We start from the raw sequence: 24,615 nt of genomic DNA, 5'->3' as shown, positions 1-24,615 counted from the left end.
ACCCCATCTGCCAGGGCTGACGAGTCCAAAGGAGCCGATTTAATATATGAGACAGGGTTATCACACCTTCATCTCCTAAATCAGGCTTGGGCCACGTGAGGCCCAAGGTATGCCAAAAAACAGGGGACCCTTTTAAAATGGCTCGATATCAAATACGCTAAGCATTCACAGCATTCCCTCACTCTTGAAAACCATCGTCTCTAAGAAGCAATAGTAGATCCTCAAAGATATATAGGTACTGATCTCCACCTCCATCCAGTCAGCCAAGTCCCTAAGGAACACTGGAGAATTTTTACCCACTTGCCAAAAACATAGGTTTTAGAGACTTAACTTTAGACACTGATTTTTAAACGATTTGCATCAGTGCTTTAGAATATAAAGTTTTCCAAGACACTGAAATGAAAACCTTGCAGCGTGAACATCAATAGAGTGCACGACCTGAGCTCCTCTGCTAAAAATCTCTACCCCAAACTACCAAAAATGTATATCTAGCCTTTGAAATAACTCTAAGTACAAGCTGGTCAGGGACAAAGATCCCAAGTGTGGCCAGAACTTATTATCAGATCAACAGCCAGACTCTTGCAGAGTCATTATGGTGCTTTCCATCCTTATTCCAGCAAAAAAAAAAACATACCCAGCACTGTGCTGGTTTTAAGAGTATAATCAAATTGCAGAATCATACTGTATTTAGTACCGGTCCCATTGAAGCAAAGTTCCTGTTCAGTGGGGGGAGAGTCCCTTATAACAGGAAAAACAATCGTGCCAGGTTTAATCAAAAGTGAAAAGGATCTAGCGAATGTTCCCTTTGAGCCACATAACCCACCGCTAATTTCAAGGCGGGCTCTGAAAGGAGGGTAATAAAAAACGTCCTTCAGAGTAACCGAGGAAGACTGAAGAGCATCTACCACTGCAGCTAATGCCAACATCTGCAAGTCTGCTCCCTGCTACTGGGATGCTTTCTGCCTACCTGGAAAGCAATAAAATGAGAGGTAGGGGAGGGAAGAGGGAATAAAATCCCACTGCAACACACCAAGGGAAATATAGCTTCTTGACTACAGGCTTATCACTTTCACTGCTCTCTAGCATTTCTTTCTCCTCCTTGACCTCCCCTGTACAAATATATACAGAGCTGAGGAGCGGGCAACTCCTTAAAGACTAAAGCAAGTGGGAAATCACTAAAACAAGTGGGAAATCACTCATCCTGAACGATGCACGTTTGTACGACACGCGCTAAGGGCAGGCTCGGCAGATCAGACGCTGCCTGAATAGCCTCTGATTATTGAGATACATTTATCAATTAGGGGCTTTTGCATATTATCAAACTCTTTCATTAGCGATGCTTTAGCTGATTAGTTAGAACGCCACCATAAATAGAGAGTTTTGACAGACTGGAGGCAATTTATGACGTGGAAAATGTACTGACCTGCTCACATCAGGAAACCTGACTGGAAAATAAAGAACTTGGCACTTCGGTCTGATCATTTTTTCCAAATCCTTAGGTCTGTGGTCAGGAATCAGCTTCATAAATTTTCCAATGGATGTAAGAAACGATTCCATATTAAAAGCAGAGTTGAACACCACAACATCAGCAACCAAACTGTAAAAAGTGGTTAAGATTAATGAATGAACTGCTGCTGCAAAAGGAACAGAATTGTTTTAAATGCAACGGAAATAGGACACATATTCTCGCAAACAAACAAAAGGTGCAAGTGGAATGCTAATTAAAATCAGCCCTTTCACGTGAGTTAGGAGTAGCATATGTACCTTAAGGAGAAGTGTCTTGGATTTCTGCCTGTTCACTCTGAAATATTTTCAAACTTTTTTTCTTCTTAGCTAACTTATAAATTACTATTATTAATCTGAAGGAGCGCATCCTATTCTATCCGTGGATCACTTTTATTCATAAAATGGTAAGAATGATATTACTGCCATTATCTCCTGAAGTATTATAAACAGATAAGGCCTGCTGTAACATGACTTTTCTAGAAGTAAATTTGAGGAAAATTATAATTCTTTAGAAATAATCCTTCGCACTGAAGGACAACTCACCTTTGGATAACCTACCTGTGACTGACCAAGTACGTCAGGTAGCAGGATACTAGAGAATCTAGACTTTAACCTATGCATACATAATCCCGATTAAAAGTACATTCATTAAATATATATATATATAAAATACACATAGCACACAGTACAAAAAAAAAAAAGTTTGAAAATATATGGCATATCAATGCAATGTTTTGTTCTTTACTGCTGTGTTTTAAAACCAACCGGATCAGTAATTTTAAGATGTACTTAACTGATAACGTAGGTACTGTCTCTCTGCTTAGAGTCAGAGTGGAGAAAGTGAGAAGCTATCAAAAAGCCTGAAATATCTGGAAGTTTATCCTGGAAGTGCTGACACAATCTTAGCTACACTGGCAAACACGCCACGCTAACGGAGGTAAGAAATGCTTTATGGCCGGTTGGTTTTCTCAATACGTTATATATTGTAATACAGACCTATGGGTCATAAGATACATCGAGGACACGTGTTCATAAGTCAACGGGCTGGTGAAAAGTATATTTGAGGTGAGAGGCTGTCATTCATCCTCACTGCATCTCACTGCTGTCTGGTCAAGAAAGAGAACTGACACGGCTCACCAAAGCAGCAGGAGTCAGCAGGAAAAGCAAAAAAAAAAAAACATTAGAGAGAGAAATAATCCTTTTCAAGCCGGCTGCGGGAGCTGAAATGCTTTCTGGAACCCCACCCTCTTCCCCACCTATGGTTTTTAACCCATTGGTCTCCACGTCTTTGTACAAACGACCCAGTCATCTTTCCTGCACTGATTTAATGACGGCATGACATCATCTCTGCCCAACTTTTTCCTAGAGGTTCTGCATATCACTGGCAAATTAGAAAGATCCTGTCACCATCACTGCTTGAGCAGCTAAAAGGAATCTCAGCCATCACTGAAAAGTGTGATTTCATTACATAAATTCTATGGAAACACTCAAGAGATTTAAAAAAAAAAATAAATCTCTTCCCTAATTATCCCAAGCACCAACCTGGAGATTCAAAGTGCTCCAATTTTCATCATCTCCAAAGTCTCTATGCAAAACTGGGAAGATACATTTTCACATCTCTAGCATTTCTAACAGATTTGGAAGATGGGAAGATGTCATGTCTTTGCAGAAGAGCAGTAGATAGTTACGAACAGTACGGAGGAGCTGGTTTCTATCTGCTGTTAAAAATGGGGTTTCTGCAGCAACACAAACGGAAGATGAATATTATATAATTGCATGGAGAAGCTGTTGGAGTCTGAAGGAGACAGAACGGAACATCTATATAAGTATATCTTTTTTTCCTAATAGGAGATACTTTTGTTGTCTGAAAAATGCATGTTTTGAGGATAAATGTTTGTCAGCTTACAATAGACATGTGAAAAATAACTGCCATAATAAAGCAAAATATATATATACACACACAAAAAATTTCCTTGCCCCAGTGCCAAAAAATACATCTTTTTGTTATAACATCTGAAAATGGCCGCTTCTGTTTCCAAAAGATCTTTCACCGTATCTTCCCATCTTTAAGTTAGTGAAACATGTTGCAAGTGCGGCGGCAGAAGCAGCTACAGAACGGCCAGAGAATAGAGAGATCATTCTTTGAGAAATTTCAGTATCAACTGGCTTGTATTATAAAGATGCAAAAGCTTAACTCGTGCCTTAAAACTCTCAATCACTGTTCCTAATAGCTCTCCTACTAACAGTTAGGTGAGAAAGATCGTGGAAAAGAATTTATTTCAGTTTCAGAACAACTGAGTTTTGCTGTTTCACTTAGGTCTGTGCAGTGCCTCACCACAAAGCCTTTCAGTGTTGCCGTTATTAACTTCTTTCATTAACTCAGATTCGAGAAATACGTTTGTTTTTAGCAACAATAAAGGACCGCAGCCTTTAAAACGTCTGGGTATTTTAGCACTGCACAATTTCTGAATACTAGATGAAAGAAATATAAGGATTTATCTGGTATGTTTACTGCCCTCTCTTCACATGAAAAGTGCTGCAGTACATTTTAATTCCTGTTTATTTCCCTAAAACCCTCTCTATAATTTCAGTTGGATGCAGTAAAAGCTATGGCCGAGCAAGAGCTGATGAGCTGCAGCTTTGCGAAGCATCCGTGAAACGAAGCGGCCGGCTTACGGCCAAGGCACGGGTCAAAATCCGCACCACTAACGGGTACGCCGTGGTAGCATCAGTGGGCTTCATACAAGAAACCGAGATGAGTTTACAGAGCAGATCGCTTCTGCCACAGCACTTTTATCATCCTCTCTTCGGGACTCTGCTGGTACCTCCGTTTGCTACGGGGTCATCATTTATGCGGAGGAGGAGGACTCCTCAGGCTTATGAAGCTGCAAGGTTGTAGAGAGAAGGACACCTCAGATAACACAGAGCGGTGCGAGAAACACATACCATGAAAGAATCTGGTTGTATCCATACTGAAAATCCCTTTCCTGGCATTTCTGGACAGGATATGCCAATTGATTCTCATGGAAGTAGAGGACCTTTTTCAATTTGCCAAGGTCAGGGCGGAGGGCAGCGAGTTCAGCCAGGTTAAGCACCGAGCTTGCAAAGAGGATCCTGGAAAACAAGGAGAGCAGTGTTTACTGTCTGTGAGCATGCTCGCAGGGGTCACCCCTTCCCCTTCTCCCCACCCCCCCAAGAAAAACACAACCCCTATAGGGACACATCAATAGCTAAGCCTTAATACCATGTAGCAGCATTCGAAGTTTTGATCTCTTAAAAAGCAGCTGCTAAGAACCCAACTAGAAAAGCACCGAATCTCATTGGTCTTCCCAGCTCAGTTACAGAGAGATGCAAAATAAAAAAAGCTGGATGGATTTTATTGAAAAAGGCAAGAAAAGCTGTATCTGAAGGACAAATGGAACAAAGATAAGGCTGACTAGGGAATACTTTGCTTGCCAGTTTCATTACACTTTACTTCTTTATGCAACCAACTACTGAAATTCAATATATGAGCAGGAATGGCACATGTTCATGTTATGACATAAACCCTTTTGATTTATGCAGTGCACTTATCTAGTACAGTCTATTTTTTTCTTCCCACCCTTTTTCTGTTTTATTTTCACATTTTTATTAGGTATCCTCTATAATGAAATGTTGTTTCTACCCTGGCACCCCAGTATTGCCGCAGCACTCCTGCAATTCCACAGTCTACAACGCTGCACGCACCCTTCAATTATATAAAGCAGGCGCGAACAACACTAACGGGCTGCTACCTTAGCCTTGTGTAACTTACCAGGCTATCAGAAAATGAATGTATTTAAACGTGTAACATGAAATCGTGACCCTACGGTAACCAGTGGCAGATTTCCCTGCATTCACCAGAAGAATGTGAGCATCTCCTGTCCCCCGGCTAGCGCTGCTTTCAAGCAAACCGAATCCTGAACCTACAGAAAACTGCAGAGCCATAGACATTTCTCACCATAAGGGATTAAAATAAAATAATTGAGAACAGGTATTTATTGCACATAAAACATTAAGCTTTATTAAGCTAAACTCAAACGGTTTTCAGCATAGCATGTTTCTGACTTTATTTTTTTGCTATCCACCATTTTAGTGGTTCAGATTCAGAACTGATTTATGCAATGTTTAGTTCTTTCGAAACCGTTCCTATTTTTCCTATTTTTATTCCCACTCTTCCTATTCTTTATCCTATTTTATTCCTGTTCTTCCTATTCCTACTTGGATTTCCTGTTCAAGATTACTGCCAAACCCACATCACTAATAGTACAAGTTTCTGATCCTGTCAACCTTAAAACTCATGAACGTCCCCAAATAACGCTATATATATATCACAATATCACCTACGCTGACACACACCGTTCTTAGATAATCTGATTCTACAGAACAAACACTTCCTAGAGAACAGATCCTGTATCCATCTTCATCAACTTGAGTCAATGCTGATCTGAAAGGCTTATGAAAGTAAGAGACGAATGTTATTGCCTTGTTCATCAAATATTTGATCGTTCTAAAGGGACTGTCAAACGGAATGCCAATTAAGCTACGAGCTCGGGTTTATTATGAGCCATACTAAGAGGAAAAAATAGTTTTACATAAGTCATCACTTATTTGTCACGGAGGGTAATAACATCTGGACCTCCTAAGGACCTGGGTGCCAGACTCAAAGCAGAGGCAGGAAAACTTGCTACGGGCGATGCAATACCCCTGCTCGGAGGTGGCGGTGTGTTTAGCACTAGGGTGACGAAGAAAAATACAAACGGTGCAAAACAAACCCCCAAATACTACTACAGAAGTGAGATTAAATAGTTGCTTGGCAAAATTTTGCCTATTTCTGGATTGCACTATAGCTTATCCTTTCCTTTACTGATTTCTCAGAAAACCTCTTTCTGCAATGAGTTAGGAAGGAGACTGAATTGATGCAGGGCAGCGTCTATGAACTCGCCTGCATTTGAACTAAGAGAATTAAAAAAAAAAAGAGATGGCACATTGGGATTGAAAACACGGGAAGCTGCACGGAGCAAGGCACAAAAGCGAGAGTGGAAAGAGAAGACAGTGGGGGTGCCAAGGTTAACACGATGACTGGAGAGAAAAGGGCAACGGGGAGCACGACGAGAAATGAGATCCAAGATTTAAGCTTGGACAGAACTATGCAGCTCTGAAATATCTGAACTCGCTCAGATGGACAAAGGAATAACTCGGAAAGGAATATGAAAAAAAGATGGTTATATTCACACAGAAAGGAAAATAATGTTTGCAGTACCGGCTTTGACAAACGAGAGGATTCAAGAGCATCATTAGAGGGAGCTGGAGGATGGCTTCTAGTAAGGCAAGAAAGGCTGAAAACTTGGGAAGCTGGGAAGAGGTAGACCCAAACGTTCTCCACTGTAAATGGGAAGGGATAAGACTCAATTAACCAGCAGATCCCTTATCACTGCCCAGCCCATCGATAAACCAGTGTCAAAGGAATACTGTTGCGATCAATAGCAAATTCAGATTTAGTGCCTGAAATGACACCGCTTACGTTTCTTACGGAAAAAAATAATGAAACTAAAGCCATTTAAGTGGTAACATTATTAGAAAACACCCTTCTTGAGTCGCTCGCATTATTTCACAGCATTTCCAGAATTGAACCCAACAAACATGAGATGCTCTTATACTTGTTTCTTTACTGCCATAAAAGCTGCTAACTACCAGCAGTTACCAATTTCTCCAGCATTACCAGCTTAAATAACACCTGACAGCACGAGTCCCCGCCAACATGCCCACAGAGCAGCCACGCACGTGGCTCATGGACTCACACAGGGCACTGGAGGATATGCTGGAGCCTATTTCCACTTAACACCTATTACAAGGGGAAGAAAGGAAAGTTTAGTGTAATGTAACACGCGACATAAATATATGTCAGTTGTCATTCCATGTGACATCAACTTTCATTTTACCTCGGGTTATTATTTAAGTAATAAATCCTAACAAGGTGAGCTTTATCATCCCACGGAGTGTATCCGGGAGGTAGAGACACAAGGTGATGGCAAGAACGCTCGAAACATGATAATTCCTGACAGCTGCTGCTTGAGCACAAGTTAAATTGAACAGTTTATCTCAGCATAAAGATGTTATAAGGTTTTATGTTTAATTTAAAAAAATTAACATAAAACCCAGAGAAAGCAGAGTTAGGCAATCTTTCACAAACATGACATACTACAATCACTGTATAAGCTGGATTAGTACTTATTACCATGCTACTAGAGAATTAAGCTGTTTTTAGACCACCAAAGAGCTTTAAATTGCAACTTTTGTCTCTGTAACAGAAACCTATATTTAAAACGTCCGCTAAATTCAAATTAACAGCCACATCATTAACTTACCATCTCGCACCCCCCACCCCAAATTTCAAATTTCAACTGTTATTATGGTATTCTTACCTAGACCTATCAACGCTACCACACAGAATATATACAGTACTCTTCAATAACCATATTGCGCGGATCCTCGCAAAACCTGCGCTGAAGGTCACATTTCTAACATGACTGCCCTAGCTCTCCTCTCCGAAACAGCCCCGAGTATTTTCCTGTGTTACAAATGATCTTGCATAGAGCAGGCCCATCACACGCGCAGCAGCGCCACTGCCTTGGAGGCTGGCCAGACTTCAGGGCCACCATCCACACAAGCTCTGGTCTTACACTAAGCTTGTGCTTAATCTGAATCACTTCATAGTCCTTCTGACTTCTGAGGAACTACTTATGTCAATTCAGTTAAGCGCATGCTTAATTCATACAAATATTCATGGGAAGGAAGCTGAAAGGGCTTGCAGGTTCAGAGCCACGATGTGTCCGGAGAACGCTCCGACCTTTGCTATTGTCTTCCCCATTATTTTATTCCAAAGGACTGAAAAGCTGTAAAATATAAAAACTTTTACTTTTCTTAATTATTGGCAGACAAAATGACTAACATAGGTTTCCATTTATATCACGCAAATTATAAAAGTAAAGGTGCTAAAGTGTTTTTCTTTTGCTTTATAAATCTTCTTCGTGTCACGTAACCATGATTTACTCTTTTATGGCATTACCCTAAATCTTTCAATTAAATTCCCATGCAACTTAACTAAAAACACATTTTGCCTTCCCCTTGGGAGACCACACAGGGCATATTTATGTACCTATGGATATGGAGGCTGAACTCTCCAATTCAGCAGGCTCACAGCACAAAGCGTGTTTAAAACAGCACATGGTTTGTACTGGAATACTCTCTCTGTCTGGCAGAAGCTCTGGCGGCCTGAAGGACTGCTGGCCGTGGCCACCGTTTGCCTTGCAGCACAGGTAACCCAGCTCTCCCTGGAAAAGGAGGAACACTGTAGGGTACGATCCTGTGGCAGCACAGGGACCGTCCTGCACTGCAGGTGAAATCCAAGGTCATAAACCTCTGCTGCAAAACAACTACGTTCCCAGTAACATGAGTTTATGACTGTGGATCTGGCACTCCAGAAAAGAGGTATGAGCACTCTTTGTCTGCCAGGCGCCGTGTTACAGTAAAACAGAGTTAGATTTGGGTATCACTACGAATATGAGCCTTTCAGGGGATACAGGTACTAAAAAAAAAAAAAAGACTGTTCATTAGATGGCACTGACTGAATTGAGGAGGGGAGGGTGTGACTGGAACTAAAACCTGGAACTAAAACATTGAGCACTTGGAGGCATCAAATCCCACCGTACGTCTCACAAGGCATCGACTGCTTTTCCCTTGCTGAGTCCCAAATTATACTGTACCTATAAATACCTTTCTTTTTCCTGACATTTCAAGTGGGAGGCCTAACGTCATCCAGCAGAGCCCCAAACCCTCAGACTTTTAGCTCACATAGGCTTTATCCTGGGCATGGTTCTTGTGCACCCAGCAGAGCGAAGCCAGGGTGCCACCGGAGACCGCACAGGCACTACGACCCAACAGGCAGTCATGGATAACCGTCAAGCACAGGACACAACCACACCACCCCCGATGGCTACATTTTCTCCAGTTGATCAGGAAGCAACCAAAATCTTATAGCAAACAACAGCAGCTGTTAGGGGAGCCATCTGCAGTGAGGTTAGGGGCAGCTCGTCCTCGGGTGAAGGCATGCACGGTTGGGGCAAGAAGTCCTGAACTCTGCTCTGCTATGCTGCACCCTTAAAGGTCAAGGAAAAGACAAGAGGTATGACCATAAACATATGCACCTTGAGAAACAACGGCTTCACAGACGATGCTGTCTTCAAGCTCCTCAAGACCAAACCGGAGGGCTTTGGCTCCTCCACCATACAGTTTCCTTGATTTCAACCCAAGTCCGTGGATTTGGCTTTAAGATATTTTTCAAATGTAAACCGTGTATCAAATAGAATTATTCATGCCTGGAATGTTAAACAGACCAGTTGTTTTTGTTTATTACTCCACATGTTTTTATATGATCAACTTGCAGAAGCTGCATTTTTACCACTAGACCAAGAATACACAAATTGCAATCAGATATAAAACGCTTTTCCATTTCCCATTAAACAATAGATGACTCTGAATTTCCGAACAGTAAATACTAATAAGTGATAATATATGACAGTATATGGCATAATAAATAATAAATTAACAGTAATTTTTTTGACACGGAACGTACAAATGTCAAAAATGCTTATAGATATTATAATATATATCTCATAAATTAAGGTTTTTCTAGATAGAACATAATCTGAAATGTTTACAGAAATAATTAAGTCTTACTATTTTAACGCTCTCTATTTTTCAGAACAAATCACAAGGGTTGTCATGCCTTTCATCTTAATTAGGCCATGTGTTTGTCTTATTTATTTGTTATGTACTTTCATAAACGTTTACAAATATTAATTGTAAAGAAAAATATTTTTTCCCCTTGCTGTAATTACTATATGTACATATAGTGCACAGTGATAAATATTCATGGCTGCTACCAGTTCAATAGTTTTGGATTTGGGGTTTGTCTTGTGTACTAAAACACAGTAGACATTAATAGCTTGTCTGAACTCACACCGCCAATCCCCTTTGAATATTTTCATTTAAAAATACATTCTCCCTCCCTCGCTTTGTAGTACGGTATTTCGGACTGTAGCTGAAATTCTTGTTCCTACTGCCACAGACCTTAGTTACGTTTTCCAGAAGAATTTACTGCCTACGAATCAAATGCCTTTTCCCCTTCTTCGTACATCCCACGCCCCAAACAGAACTCTCAGCTCTCTGCAGGCACACTGCTCTGACACAGCTGGAGTAGAAGGGGGCTGCATTTCCAGCCCCACTGTCGCATGTCCCACCCCTCCCTGTGTCCCCTCATGCCACCCAGGTTTTCACACCTCTGTTAGCACCGTGGGTAGAGTTCTTGAGAACTTCCCATCTCAACCTGCTGCCCTCGCTGATATTATCCAGCAAAACTAGGATGGGACGGAAGCCGAATAATAGCAAATCTCTCACCCTTGAAATACTCAAGGGGTTACATAAATGGATTGTTTAATCCATAAATTATTTGGGTTCTCTCTCAATTCCTTCCTGAACTGATACCTCAAATAGCTGATCGGAATATTTACATGCAATCCAATCCTACAATCCAGTTTTGGGAGCCAGATCCCCAGCTGACACAACTGGTTAAGAACTAGCCTTAAATGCATACCACTATTTTCAAAGACGTTTAACTCAAAGACACCAGAAAGGATGTGAAAACAGCTAATCAAAACTATCTTTCTATTTAACGTCAAGAAGTAAGCTTGAAAGAGACACTGTCACAGATCAGACTTTTAGATGTTTGGGGGGGGTGGGTATTCTGTTTGGATTGCTTTGGTTTTTAGGCAACAGCACTGAAGCCTCCTGAATTTTATTAAGCGTTTGGTACTATTTTTTTCCCTGATTTGTAATTAAATTTGGCTTCAATTAATTACTGACAGATGCACATTCTTACTTTAGTGGCCAGATTGTTCACCATGGGCTACCTCGTCCTCTCTGTTTCCATGAAGGGAGAGGTTGAGACCAAGCAGCTATAGCTGCGGTGATGGGGGGAAGGAGAAAGCCAGGAATCCGCATCTTCTGCCTCACTCAGGTTTCATCAGCATTAAAAAATGAAGCGAAGGCATCTTATCAGAGCGGAACATAAGCAGAGCAGAATAACTCGCTGGTGAAAAGTAGCCATTGCTGGAAGGTTTACATAAGATATACGGACTACCGCTGCTCCAAATCGTGCTGTGATGGAGCAAGAAACAGGTGAGAAGCAAGAGAAAGGACGTTGTGTCCAAAGGCAACAGATTCACCCAGGGTAAATATACAGGACGTAGTGATATATAGTGAAAAGACTTATTTAAAGAAAAAGACATGTAAAACTGATGTTCTACTCAATTAGGTAACATTTAAATAGCATTATTTCTTAAAGTCTGCAAATTCATTCTGTTGGGTATCTTATCTGTCCAACTCTGGAATAAAACCAAACATGTCAGATGACCGGCATGAGAAAGGCAATAAGCCCAAGAGGCTGTACCAACACAGAGGAGTCCTAAGACTACACGTAACACTACTATTCAGTAGCAAATCTGAACAACAAACTTTGAGAAGCATTAATTCACATCACCTGGTGTCAATCCGGATCCAGAAGAGACAGTGTCACGGCTATATGGACCTCACTGCAAGCCCGATTGCATTTATACCACTGAAGGGGAATCAAACTCAGTCAGCACAGACTCGCCACAGTAGTGAGAGTTTCCCTTTGAGAGGTTTATATGAATAAATGCTCTAATGACTGAACAGTAAAGTAAAACAATGGCTGCTTTTCCTTTATTTTAAAAAAGTTTTGACCAACTCAAAACTCAAATCTTCTCCCAGTTTTCAAGTTTACACATTTTCTATTTTAAACCAACAGAAGCCCCACTCACTTTGCACAATCACAGAGATGATGAGCAGGGTCTTAGGAAACTGGCCAGCAGTTTTATATTTCAAATGTTCCAAAAATCCTGTTCTCCAAAGTCTTTCAGACTGTTTTGTACGTTGCTTTATGCACCTTGATATCTAAACACTTTTTTTACAAATTTGAAGACTGTCGCTGAAAGGAACTTTGTTTTCTTACCAAATAGATCTCACATTTTTCTGTATATTCCCTGGCTCTGATTTCATCTCGCACAATCTGTAAACATCAAGTCCTTTAATACGTATTTTTATGGAAGCTCTTAGCTGATTTTCTCAAAAAATTTCCACTCCAGAGCATCAACCCAAGGCATAACTACTGCCTATGAATGGGGACCTCAGGAAAAGCAGGATTCTTCCCAGAAAACTAATACAGTCCTCGAGAAAACTCAGACTGTCATAAAACCTGAGCAGCTGGCAACTCTGTCACCATGAAGTATCCATATGGAAGACCGAGATGTGTCAAACTACCCAAAACGAGTTTGGATAGTGCAGAAGATGGAATAAATAATTCAGTATCTTCAACACTTTCAACAGCAGGTAGTAGATATGCTACCTGCTCCTACAACGTGCCAAAATGTAACATGCGAGTGAGAGCGAGCGAGCGAATGAGAGTAGCTCCAACCTGTTTTCATGGGGATATTTTGCTCGAGGAACTTCTCTTTTTAGAGGCATATGATCCGTATCAGATGTTTGTCAGGAGCAGGCAGCGCTACAGAACATTAGGAATAACTTAGTGATTTTAATATATATATATTCACAAAGTGCATACTCCTTCATATACATATATAAAAAAAACATATCAATCAAATATTGCAAAAAATTATAAGGAAAGTGCAAATATTCATTTCTCACCACTTCCCCTTGCTCTTCTACAAGATTTGTTGCTGCAGCACAGCGGCAACTTTCCTGCCATAAAAGAAGCTGAGCAAACTATTCAATGTGGTCAGTGAACTGGCAATGAACTACAATTCAAATGCTTCTGCTCTGTGTTCACGCAATAGTTCGGCTCTAACGCTACACTGTGCAGTGTCCGTCTTCTTCCTTCTCTTCCCAGAGGCAAGAGCCACACGTTGGCACGTAACGGTACATCATGTATACTTCCAGAAGATAAAGTGGCACTTCTGTTCCCTAAGAAATTAAAGTAGGACTATTTAATGCTTAAGAGCCTCCAGACCTGTAGATCTAATATCTATTCTATGTAATAAACTAAATGAGAAAGTGCCATTAGAAGAGAGGGCGTGTCACAGCATACTGGTCGGAAGCCCCCAGGAGAGTAGGGGCTCTCTGATTTGCCTGTTGAGGTCAAAATCAAATATCGTAACTACTTCTCAAATATTAGCGTGGGACGACATGAGCTACTCACTAGCCCTGAGAGACCACGACCACTGCAACATCTTGCTGGGCATTCAACGCTTGCTCCTCCAGCATCCCTTTAGGTAAAAGGTGACTCTCAGTCTCTGAGACCACAAAAAAGGAGGCTGCAGGAGAGCCCCACTTACTAGTAGGTATCAGAGGACCAAAGCCCTACCTACATGGAGATATTTATCAACCAGCACTTCACCAAAGCCATGAGGACAGCCCATAGACCAATGTTCAAAAGCATATCAATAAGGAAAAATTCAGCCTTTGTGTATTGCACACTATTTTCAGCCACTAGGCTTTCTTATTAGATCATTTTCTAACTCGGCAAAGCCCATACTCACTACCAGATTTGAACAATTACACCGAAATGGCTGAATGACCGACTGAAGTGAGATATCAAAGAAGTGAGACAAACACCCTCCTAAATTCAAAAGCTGCCAAACATATTTCATCAGACTTTCAAAAAATAATTGTTTTGTCTGTTCCGAATTAAGCTTTAAGTGCCTTAAGAGAGGTTTCTCTGCAAACATGGCTAAAGATCACAAAGGGGAGCATTTGGATTGAATGTAACTCTTCAGTCATATATTTATTGACTAAAACTTGCATCATGCCTGGCATACACCATAAACTGTTTTATTTCCATTTACATAACAAGATTTTAAGTGTAATCTGTATTGATGTCCTATCATTTTATTTCACACGTTATCATAACAGGCCTCTATCTATAATGCCATCAGCAAAAGAGAAGCAATAAGAAAACGTCTGAGCTCTGCAGCTTGGGCAAGGCAGTTTGGAGCTCCTGGCATGGGACATAGGGGACCAACACAAGAGCGGAGGCATATAGGAAAGAAATCTCCCCCTCATTCAATTTTTCTCTCTTTCAAAAGAAGAGATCTTTCTCTCATTCCAAAGATACTGTGCTAAAATAGTGAGAGCTTTTGACAGTTCTGAAACGGAAGCCTTTTGCCCATTTTTAAAATGGTCTCCAGCTCCTGGCTGGGAGTTTTGCAGGGTTAGCAACTGCACTAGTCTCATACAGTCACATTAAAGTCAACTTGTACCACACGGACGGACGCGTTCCCCAAGTGAGCAAACTGAACCGCAGCGCTGCAGCATTTGTAGGTTTTCCCCACATGGAAAAATCTAATAATAAAATAATAAACTAATAATAATGCTTTTAGGCTTCCAGCTATTTTACAAATTATTTTTTTCCCCAACACCTCTCATATGTAACACTGTATCTTGAAACTTCTGAATTCCTTTTATCATTAAAGAAAGCTTCCAGTGCTGAATGCCCACTATTCCCCAGTAACATGCAGGAGAAACACACGCCTCTGGGTCTGAAGCCTTACACAACAACGTCAGAGGAATACACCAGCTACTTTCTAATCTTTAAGATTGAGAAACTGAGGCCAAAGCTTGCTTATCGAGGGCCACAAAGAGAACCAGTGCCACAGTGAGAACTCAGGAGCCCAAGCCAGAGTTGAAGATAAGCGAGTGTCACGGTCTAGTGATTTAATCAACTCGTAGATGATCACGTCACTGTTTACATTATCTTATGGACCGTGCTCACCACAGTACCTGACAGACGTCCTGAAATAAAATGTTATCTTTGTGAGACTGTACATTAACAATTCAGTGTTTTCAGATACCGTATTTTCAGGCACAGACAGTACCCGTACACGCACACACGTCTGCATGCATGCACACACAGGTATACAACCCATATGCATAACGTGTTTATAGACTATATACATATATATTTTCTGCACTTCTATCAAATTCCACCATAAAACTGTGAAGCACTCCGTTCTGAATTAAGCTATTTAATCTGTGGCCAGGAAAATCATTGACAACAGCTAATTTGTTATCAGGAAAGGATCATGCAGCTGTCTGTCACAGAAAGCTAAAAATCTGTTCGAGGTGGCTGGCCGACAAGCTTTCTTAGCTGCAAAACCTGAGCAAAGCGGAACAGTTTTGGTCAAGGTCTCCCAGTAACCCCATTTTTCCACCGATGCCTTTGCATTACTCATAAAACCTTTCAGGGACTCCTGAAAAGGAAGCTTTACTCAAGTTGTTCATCAAGATGACCGGAGATGTTCTTTGGAAAGTATTTCCAAAGAAGTTCTGGCACACTGGTAGCTGTACAATCATATGGGATTAATTTTCTGTATATATCTCTATATATTGCCGCACGAAACAAATTAACTTCAAAATTCAAAGATCTTTATACAGCCCTGTGCTCCTAGGTACAAATATTTAAGTAAGCTCTACTTCCTGTCAAACACTGAAATGGATATTTAATTACACTAAATTATTATAGATACAAGTAGTAAAATTTCTTTTCTGCCTTCTCTGTGAGCTCCTGCGTCTTGGTATTTCTTGCACTGGGTATAAAAGATAACAATATTATCTGCGATTTAAATTCCTGCTTCTGTTAAAATATTGAGCGTATGCTGGACACATAAACACATGCCCAGAAGTCATCTCACAAATACCCCCCCGTAAGGGATGACTCTACAACCTGGCTCAGGAAAACTATTTATTTACCACGTTCCTTCCGCCAGCATCTTGCCGTGATTTCAGGATGCCATCCCTTCACTCACCTTTATTTCTTTTCTTAAAAGGAAATGAATAAACAAACAAACCACAAAGAAGAAAGGAACTTAACCGTTCCAGCCCCAACCGAACCCAAAACTCTCCTGTGACCGCCACCTGTATGCCCTCAGCACAGCGGGAGCGGCCCCAGCCTGCAGGCACACCAAGAGGGGGAAATGCAACTAGGGGCTTCATATATGGTATTAAAGGAATATATTTAGTGTTTTTAAAACATATATATATATATATATGGGAAATCTCCCTCTCTCTCTGTGACACAGGACCCATGGGTTGACTTGATGAGAAAGAAGCAAACCAGTACATAAAAGTATAAAAACTTAATTTCTTCCTTTCTTGTTGCCCCTGTGTTTGGATAAATGACCACAGATATTAGTAGAAAGTACACAAACAAGGAGGAGAAGGGCACTAGTAAAGAATGCCAAGCCAAAATTACATCCCTCAGGGTGATACAGTGCATGTCCTGACCGGTCCCACCACGGACCTCCTTAAGGCTACTGTTTCAAGGAGAAATTTAACAAGATTACACAGAAACAGTTCAAGATTGACGTTTTCCAGCTTTGTGTCATGTTAGATTATTTGAATGAATATCAACTTTTAAAAACAGCCAAACACCAAAGAAAAGCAAACGAGGACTGTAAAGAAAACCAAACTCGTAAGAAATAAGACTCTTACTAGAAGCAAAAGAGCCACCCGTGTTGAGTATTAGCCATGGTAAGAAGAGGTAACAACGTCTTTAAAAATACATTCTTTTTCTTGCAAATTGAAAATCAAAAAATGCTGATTATTCTATTAGCAATTTTTACCGGCGACATTACTCAGGTTGCGCCTACGGGTCTTTGCACGCCCACCTCAGGAGAGTGGCTGGATGAAGCCAGGCCTCCCAGCAGGGCCGCTCTCCCAGCCGCACCACCTTGGGCGTTCAGAGTTAAACAATGCAACACGGGTCAGCTTTATTGAGAGGATACAGCCCCAAAACTACAGAAGTAGCTCTTCAGAAGTTTGGGGGTGAAAAGAAAACAAAAGCAGGGTTTTTTCCTAAGTTACCCAAGAAATTCGAAGCAGCAAACACTCAACCTCTCTCTTCTCTCCACTCAGAAGCACTCACAGAAAGCCTGTTCTTAACCCTCCTGCACAGACAAAATTCCCTTTTATCTTCCATTTATTTTCATTTTTACTTGAAAGGCAGAGAAGAGTCAGGCTTTTATGTACAGCAAACACAAACTGGACTTTTTTTGCAGTGCATTAGACTGTGGTCTGCTTCCACCGCTACGAGCGCATACCTGAACTTCCACAAAAACAACAATTTTGCCTTTCTGATTTAAGCATGGCATATATTTAATGCAACGTTCATCTATACATGCTCTTACTGTTTAAGAACTCGGTGCAGGTGTTATTAATAAAATAAAATTATTTTTAAAAAGGATGCTATTCTATAAGCTTTGAAGCTCACACATAGTCTAACTTAACCCAGCTTGGGCTCATCTGGTCTTTAAATGACTTCTTTCATGTGGTCAGCCCACGAGCCATACGTACTGCTGCTCAATCACGCCACTGTACATCGTCAGCGTGAGGATGATTTGCATGATTTGCATTTCCTGTACCGTTTGAGCTTCAATGAGCTCTAAGCACCACGTACAAAAGAAACCACCGCCAAGTAATGCAAAGATTTTAGTTAAACCAGATGAGACTATTTTAGTCAGGCTGCCAATACTGGGGGGGGGGAAAAAAAGTCTCAGGGATATCCTGTTAAATAAGGATTTATTTGGAGGGAATCTGAACTTTAGATTCATGCCTTTACTTTTAAAATATAAAAGTTGTATGAATTCCTTAATAAATATGGCCTAGCAGAAAATAATTCTGTGAGAACTTTTTTTTTTTTACAGTGTTCCTTAGGTTTTGGCATCACATTATGTTAGCAATTTATTTATTTAATAGTACATAAATAGATTCTGATTACATTAGTTTTCTTACCATACAAAATTAAATCTAATTAAACCCAATTCACTGATTGCTGGTTAAAATTTCTGCCCATGAAGAAATCTTTTATTTTATCACAAATGATCAATAAAAGCTGTTGGACAAATAACTACGATATTAACAGCATTACAGTGGGCTTCAATGAAGAAGTACTAAAGTGAAAAAAAAAAATGTACCAGAGCCTCGTTGTCATGAAAAACAGAGACAGATGGGGAGACAGACCTATATGATGCTACAAATAGATGAATATCTTGTAAGGATTTCAACAAATGTTATAAGATCTAGTCAAATTTTGAAAAACTACAGATTTGCTTGTGCTGCTGTACTGAAGTTCACCTGAAATCCAAGCCATATCATCATCATTACATATATTATCAAAGTTTCAAAAATAACAATAAAGATACAGAGTATCCTTAAAGCCTTTATAGGATCTTTTCTAGATAGTGGCCCGATTAATAATGTCATCATTTAGGACAAACCCTGTGTCAGTACAAAAAATAAGATTAAGGAAGTTTGCTTTAACAGCTACCTTGCAAACGAGGCGCATCCTGTTCCCAACTTAAAAACAAAAGGTGTGCACATGAACTTCATGAGCGATCTTGTATTTTATACTCAGTCTCTCTTTAAAATGGTAGATAAATTCAGACACTGGAAAGATTAATAAATAATAGCACGCTGATACAGTGAACTGCATGTGACCAGCCACAGGGCGAACATCACGTATGCCTGATAGCAACCCCAGACAGCCTCTTTGAGCACTCAAGGAATCTGCATATAATCATGCTTAATAAAAACCACAGAAAACTCCCACTGCTGTTGGTTCCAAAGGACATTCATTTAAGTTGCGTCTTCATTTTTCCCTATTATTTAGATGTAACCAAATATCAAGAAGTGGCAGAAGGTGGAACCGAGGGGTTAAATTCTGCCTCGAATACACAAACTCCACTTATTCCATTGTTGTCTGCAAACACACAGCCAAGAGCAACATTTCATCCCAACATGTACTTTCTATATTGTGACTGTAAGATTTAGTAATCGAAATGGCCACCATATTAAAAATGCATTCTGTCATTTTTCCACTTAAAGATCTCCCGTATAATGCTCTTATTTAAAGGTCAGCTAATTTTATTATGGAAAGTAACTAATAACCTTTATTAATTCTTAGGCTCGCAGTTTTCTAGCATGTCAACCAAATAAATAATACGCTGAAGGAAGACACAATATAAAACAAGCTGTTGAATAGCCTCCCTACTCTGTGAGCAAAAAAAATATCTGTATTTGGATTAGACAAAAGAGGTTATTAGAAATTTAATATGTATTTTTTCCTCTGGAAATTACAAAAGCACGTACAGATGGAGGTTTTTCAAAGCCAGGCTGCTGGTCCTTCCCCATGCTCCGAGATGCTGAGACCACTGAATAAGGCGCTGTATCCACTAATGCCCCACCACAACCAATAATCCCAAATAATCCCAAATGATATACAGCACCTTTGGGGTTTTTTTGGTCATTTCCTATATTTGCAGGACATGCACAATATTGGAGAACATAATGAAGAATTCTGCTTACAAACTTTTCTGCTGTCTTTAATAAAACAACGGAACATGAAAATATCCAAGGTAAAAAATATAAAATTTTATATCTTATTCTCATGACATCTCTCATATGGGGAGCATTAATAATGTTGCACGCTCTTTAAAATGATGCAAGAATATCCAGTGTTTTATCATGTAAAGCAAAAACGCCGAAGTAGATCAGAACGCAGCATTATTCGTGATCGTCCTTTCCCAGCACACTGCTTTGGGTGAGTTTGTTCCTAAGAAACATTACTACGCTTGAAACTAAAAATAGATAGCTATTTTTAGCTATTTAATCACATGAGGAAAAGACACAGTTTGTGTCAGTCTTCTTTAATTTACAGAATAATTCCATAATATACCCTGCACGTATATCATGAAAATCCCTGGCACACAACCTCCCGGCTCGCACCCCGTGAGCCACGCGCCGGCTGCAAGTGGAAGCAAAATGGGTTTTAAAAGATTCCAGCAACAATAGTCTTGTGACTAAATCAGAAACAGAAGCAGAAGTCATGAGCCAAACAGATACCTATCGGTTTCCTTGAGCTTAATCTGATTAAAACATGGCTCTCAAAAATGTTAAATAGAATGCCACGTCAGAGAGCAGGCAAATGATAAAAATAGTTCATGACAGGAAATCATTATTAAACCAGCATTACTAGTGTATCTGTTATGGAAATTTCCCTGTAATTTTTCAAGGTTTCCCCTTATGCTTTTCTTTCGTTGCCTGTTACGCTTTTTTTTTTTCTCCTCCTCAATGGCATGTAAGTTTGAGATGTAAAAAGAAAATTATCACTGCAATTTTCCAACTATACTCTGCTCAATACCATCTCAAGTGTGTCATACATCAACTTGTCATTCACTTTAACAAGAAATCACATAATATTCAGAGGCAGAAAATGATCCAAAATGGGCAAGTGCCACTATGGCAAAAACATTCACATGCCATCAAAGGGAGGGGAAAAAAAAAAAAGAGATTAATTTCAAGGACTTTCATAATGAAAGCATCTTAAAAACACTTAAGTGGGGGGAAGAGTTTCTGTGAAAAGCTGCTGAGAATGACAGGAGAGCTGTTCTAGAGCCACCAACTAAAATTAGAAGAACAAAATTTTTGATAACATACTATCGCAGACTGACCTTAGTGTTTTAAAAAACTTACACAAATAAAATCAGCACCCTAAAAAAAAAAATAAATAAAGCCATTATTACGATCCTTCCTGCTGTTACCACTGGGCTTCACAACCATCCTCTGGATTACTGAGCCTTTACAGCAGTCCAGAAAATACAAACTAGACTTGCAGTGTCTTGTCCTGCCTTTAGTTACATAATACAGAAAAGCTTTTACCAAAAAAAAAAAACCAACAAACAACCAAATAAAAAATTAACACAAAAATACTTTTACAAGGTTTTCTTTTACAAGGTTAAATCTAATTACTAAAACTCTAATTTGGCATATTGAAGAGACTTCAACAAACTTTAACAGCCGCTCCCAAAAACCTTGGGTTTCTTTCTAAATGCCACCAGTAGGGAAAAAAAAACCCACACCATCAATCAAATCAGCTGTCTTTTCATTGAAAATAGGCACTTCATCTCTAACGATGATTCAGGCTCCCCCGAGGAAAAGCCATGATTTAGCTGACCGTTGATGCACTGGCCTTCCAACAGAAGGACACCCCACGCCCCTTCTGTACCTCCGCTCATCCTCCCCACGGCCCCCTCGCCCAGCAGCCTCCCCACCGCTGCGCGTGGATACCAAACACCAGCAGGGTTTTAAATTTGAAGTCAAACTCAGAGTTATTTGCCACTGGCACATCATGAGACGAACACATGATGTGGGGACACAAGGAGGTGCTTCACAGAGATGTATCTAGACAGAAGTAGGGCTGGTCTTTAATCAAACGCCAACTACCGCCCACCTAAAATCCAAGGGTGACAATGTATCACAGGAATAATGACAATTTTAAAAGGTAGTAGAGTCACCATGTGTTTTGTAAGTGTCTTCTAAGACCTTCTTGATTTTTGCCCTGGGTGTTGGCATATTCATCCCACAACAGCCAAGCTATATCTGACTCAGCATGAAAGGGAACGTGCATCCTATTTACGGCGGTGCTTAAATCTTATTCCATAAAGCGTTTTCCAAGAGCACACATCTATTCTTCTTAATATCCCTCCCACATTAAGAAATTATTATCTAATACAGGGAGTAATCAGCTCATGGTCTTACTACAGTCGTCCTCCTTTACAAAGCAAGGAAAAAAAAACCAAACTGTGAAGTATTAGAAAGTCAAGGTTCAAAACATCCATATTTATTGAGATCAATGCAAATTTATTTAGATCTCCATGCAACAAGACCAAGTGCTCTCTCCTGATACAGAAATGCCTATCTGCTGGCAAATTCGAGGCCTGTGTTTCTGCAATAGGCCTCTACCAGGACACATGCAATGTCACAGCGAAGGATGCCCGGCCTGAAACACTGGAAGAAAAGCTGGCAACAGTTAAACCAGGATTAGTTTTAATGTTAACATTTTACCATGCCACAACATGGTGAAACGCAGAAATTTCATGCTGCCCTGCCATCAGAATTCAATAGCTTCCTAATCTGAAATGCTGATATAGAAGTATGGACTAAAAGTTTATTAATTGATTACAGTATTAATAATAGCAATAATATTAAGAAAAGACTTTAAGACAGAGCCAAGCACGCCCTTCCAGGTGAGAAGTGAACAGGCAGAGTTCAGGTGTGCACCGACAGCCATTTGGATCGATGCAAACTTTTTCACAACACACCTTTCCTCATCTCATACCCCCTCTCAGGTCTGTTGTCTCTCTATTACCCTAGGAAACGAGACATGCAAGGGAAAACCAGGCATTCTTGTGGTTCTTAGGAGCAAAAATATGTATGTGTAGAGTTATATGGAGGGCCAGAACACCTCCGATCGCTAAAGGCTAAATGAGTCATCCACTTCAGAAGAATGCCCAGTAATTAAACAACAATCTGTAAAGCTGTTAAGTGTGAGTATCAATTTCAATCTATGACACTGAAGGGAGAGAAGCTCCTATGTACTGAAACCTTCCATATATCATACAGCGGAGTCGCTTGCAAAATAACCTCTCACCTAAGCAAATTCCTCTCCTTCGGAAGCCAAACAAAAACAATCTAAAATATTTATTGCCATCAATTTCATCCCTCTTCCATAAACTGCTTAAGAGACATGACATCATGCTGACTACCTAGACCTGTCTGGTTGATGATGGTCCCAGATTTCAGGCTAAAGACTAAATTGCAGGAGCGCAGAAGGGTGCAAATCTACAGGTCACCACAGATGCTGAACACAAATCTGACTCGCCAAAGCCAGAGCTGACACTCTGGCAAATACAGAAGCTCTGTCGGTGGCAGAGGCTGACACCACAAAAACAAGTCTTGCAATATTTTTGTCTTCTTTTCAGCCTCCTTCGACTGGAAGTAGGAAGGCTTTCCTTTAAATGAACCAGACCTAATTGCTCCATTCTCCAGGCCCTGCATTCACTGCTCTGCTTTCATATGGAAAGACATCCACAGCATCTGAGCATATCTCCTGATGTCTTAGCAAAATAATTAGCATCCCCAAGCCCTGATGGGACATTACCATCATTTTCTATCAGTCAGCATAGTAAACTGCATCTCCCTTTGCTCCGTGGTTTCTTCTCCCACATTGCTAGACCTGAGCTATATGATCTTAAGCCTTAAGTGCTTTACTGAAGTCCTTTTATACGGCTCATTTCTAAATCTTACATGGCTAAAAGTATTTGTCGTTTTTTCCCTGTCTAGCCCCTTGCATCACTAAGTGCCAAGCACTTGGCAATCCAATATCCACAAATCAGGCTTCAGAGACACAATTCTGAATCGTCTCGACTCAGGTTGTGACAAGAAGGGGCATGGACCCCCAAACGCATCGCTCCCTGCTTCTGTAGGAAGGACCAGATGGCCAACTCCAGATGGCCGCCAACCTTGTCTCACCAATTTCAACATCTGTATCTTGAATCACGTCTCAGAGGATGGTCCTGAGACAGACTGCAGGTCGCTGCCCGCAGCTCCTGGCTACACGGCTTATTCACAAGCCAAAGCATTTTGCAAAATGTAGAATGACAGCCTGAAAAAAAAGGTTAAGACTAATTAAAGTTCGTAGCAGGGCATAGCTGAAAGAAGTTCAAAAATAGACGTTAAGGAGAAATCCACCTGAAAGATACGTATTTTAGGTGTATCTCAAATCAAACTTCTTTCCCCCCATCGACAAACATCCTTTGCTCTCCATGCGGACCTTGTAACCAAGGAAATACCTCAGCACTGGTCATTTGTACTTAACAGCAATTAAGATGAAAACTCAACCGACCCCAGTGGTTTTGCTTCCAGGTCACCCCGCAGCTCAGAGCGGGCTTATTTTTCAGCTCCCAGACCAAAATTCCATAACAGCACTGCAAGAGCACTCACGAATGGGTCTGACCCAGCCTAAAACCTGGTAAACTTCCCCGAGACTCAGTGAAACAGTGGTCAATGAATTTCAGCTTGAAGTAGCCAAAGAGCAGTTTGTGAGATTTGTGTCCCATCTAAGCCTAATTTTAATGCAGCCACAAACTGTATTGTTTCTTC

At 40.5% G+C, this 24,615-nt stretch overlaps 1 protein-coding gene across 15 annotated transcripts in view; it reads right to left on the bottom strand.

Moving 5' to 3' along the window:
* Nucleotides 1–24,615, bottom strand: part of GTDC1 (glycosyltransferase like domain containing 1) — a 186,160-nt gene that overhangs the window by 87,795 nt on the left and 73,750 nt on the right. For 13 of the 15 annotated variants that reach the window (XR_010372962.1, XR_010372963.1, XM_064451002.1 and 10 more), the window contains exons 5-6: nucleotides 4,453–4,620; nucleotides 1,424–1,597 (exon numbers count right to left, since the gene is read on the bottom strand). Coding sequence is in view for 13 of the 15 variants with exons in the window: in XM_064451002.1 (XP_064307072.1) it covers nucleotides 1,424–1,597; nucleotides 4,453–4,620 (342 nt within the window). In the remaining 2 variants the exon portion in view is untranslated. The remainder of the gene's footprint in view (nucleotides 1–1,423; nucleotides 1,598–4,452; nucleotides 4,621–24,615) is intronic. The other 2 variants (XM_064451004.1, XM_064451006.1) reach the window with 1 other exon arrangement.

This window comes from Phalacrocorax carbo, chromosome 5 (assembly GCF_963921805.1).
Source record: "Phalacrocorax carbo chromosome 5, bPhaCar2.1, whole genome shotgun sequence".
Classification (NCBI taxonomy): domain Eukaryota; kingdom Metazoa; phylum Chordata; class Aves; order Suliformes; family Phalacrocoracidae; genus Phalacrocorax; species Phalacrocorax carbo.
Note: the sequence above shows the minus strand (reverse complement) of the source record. Positions and strands in the feature narration are given on the sequence as shown.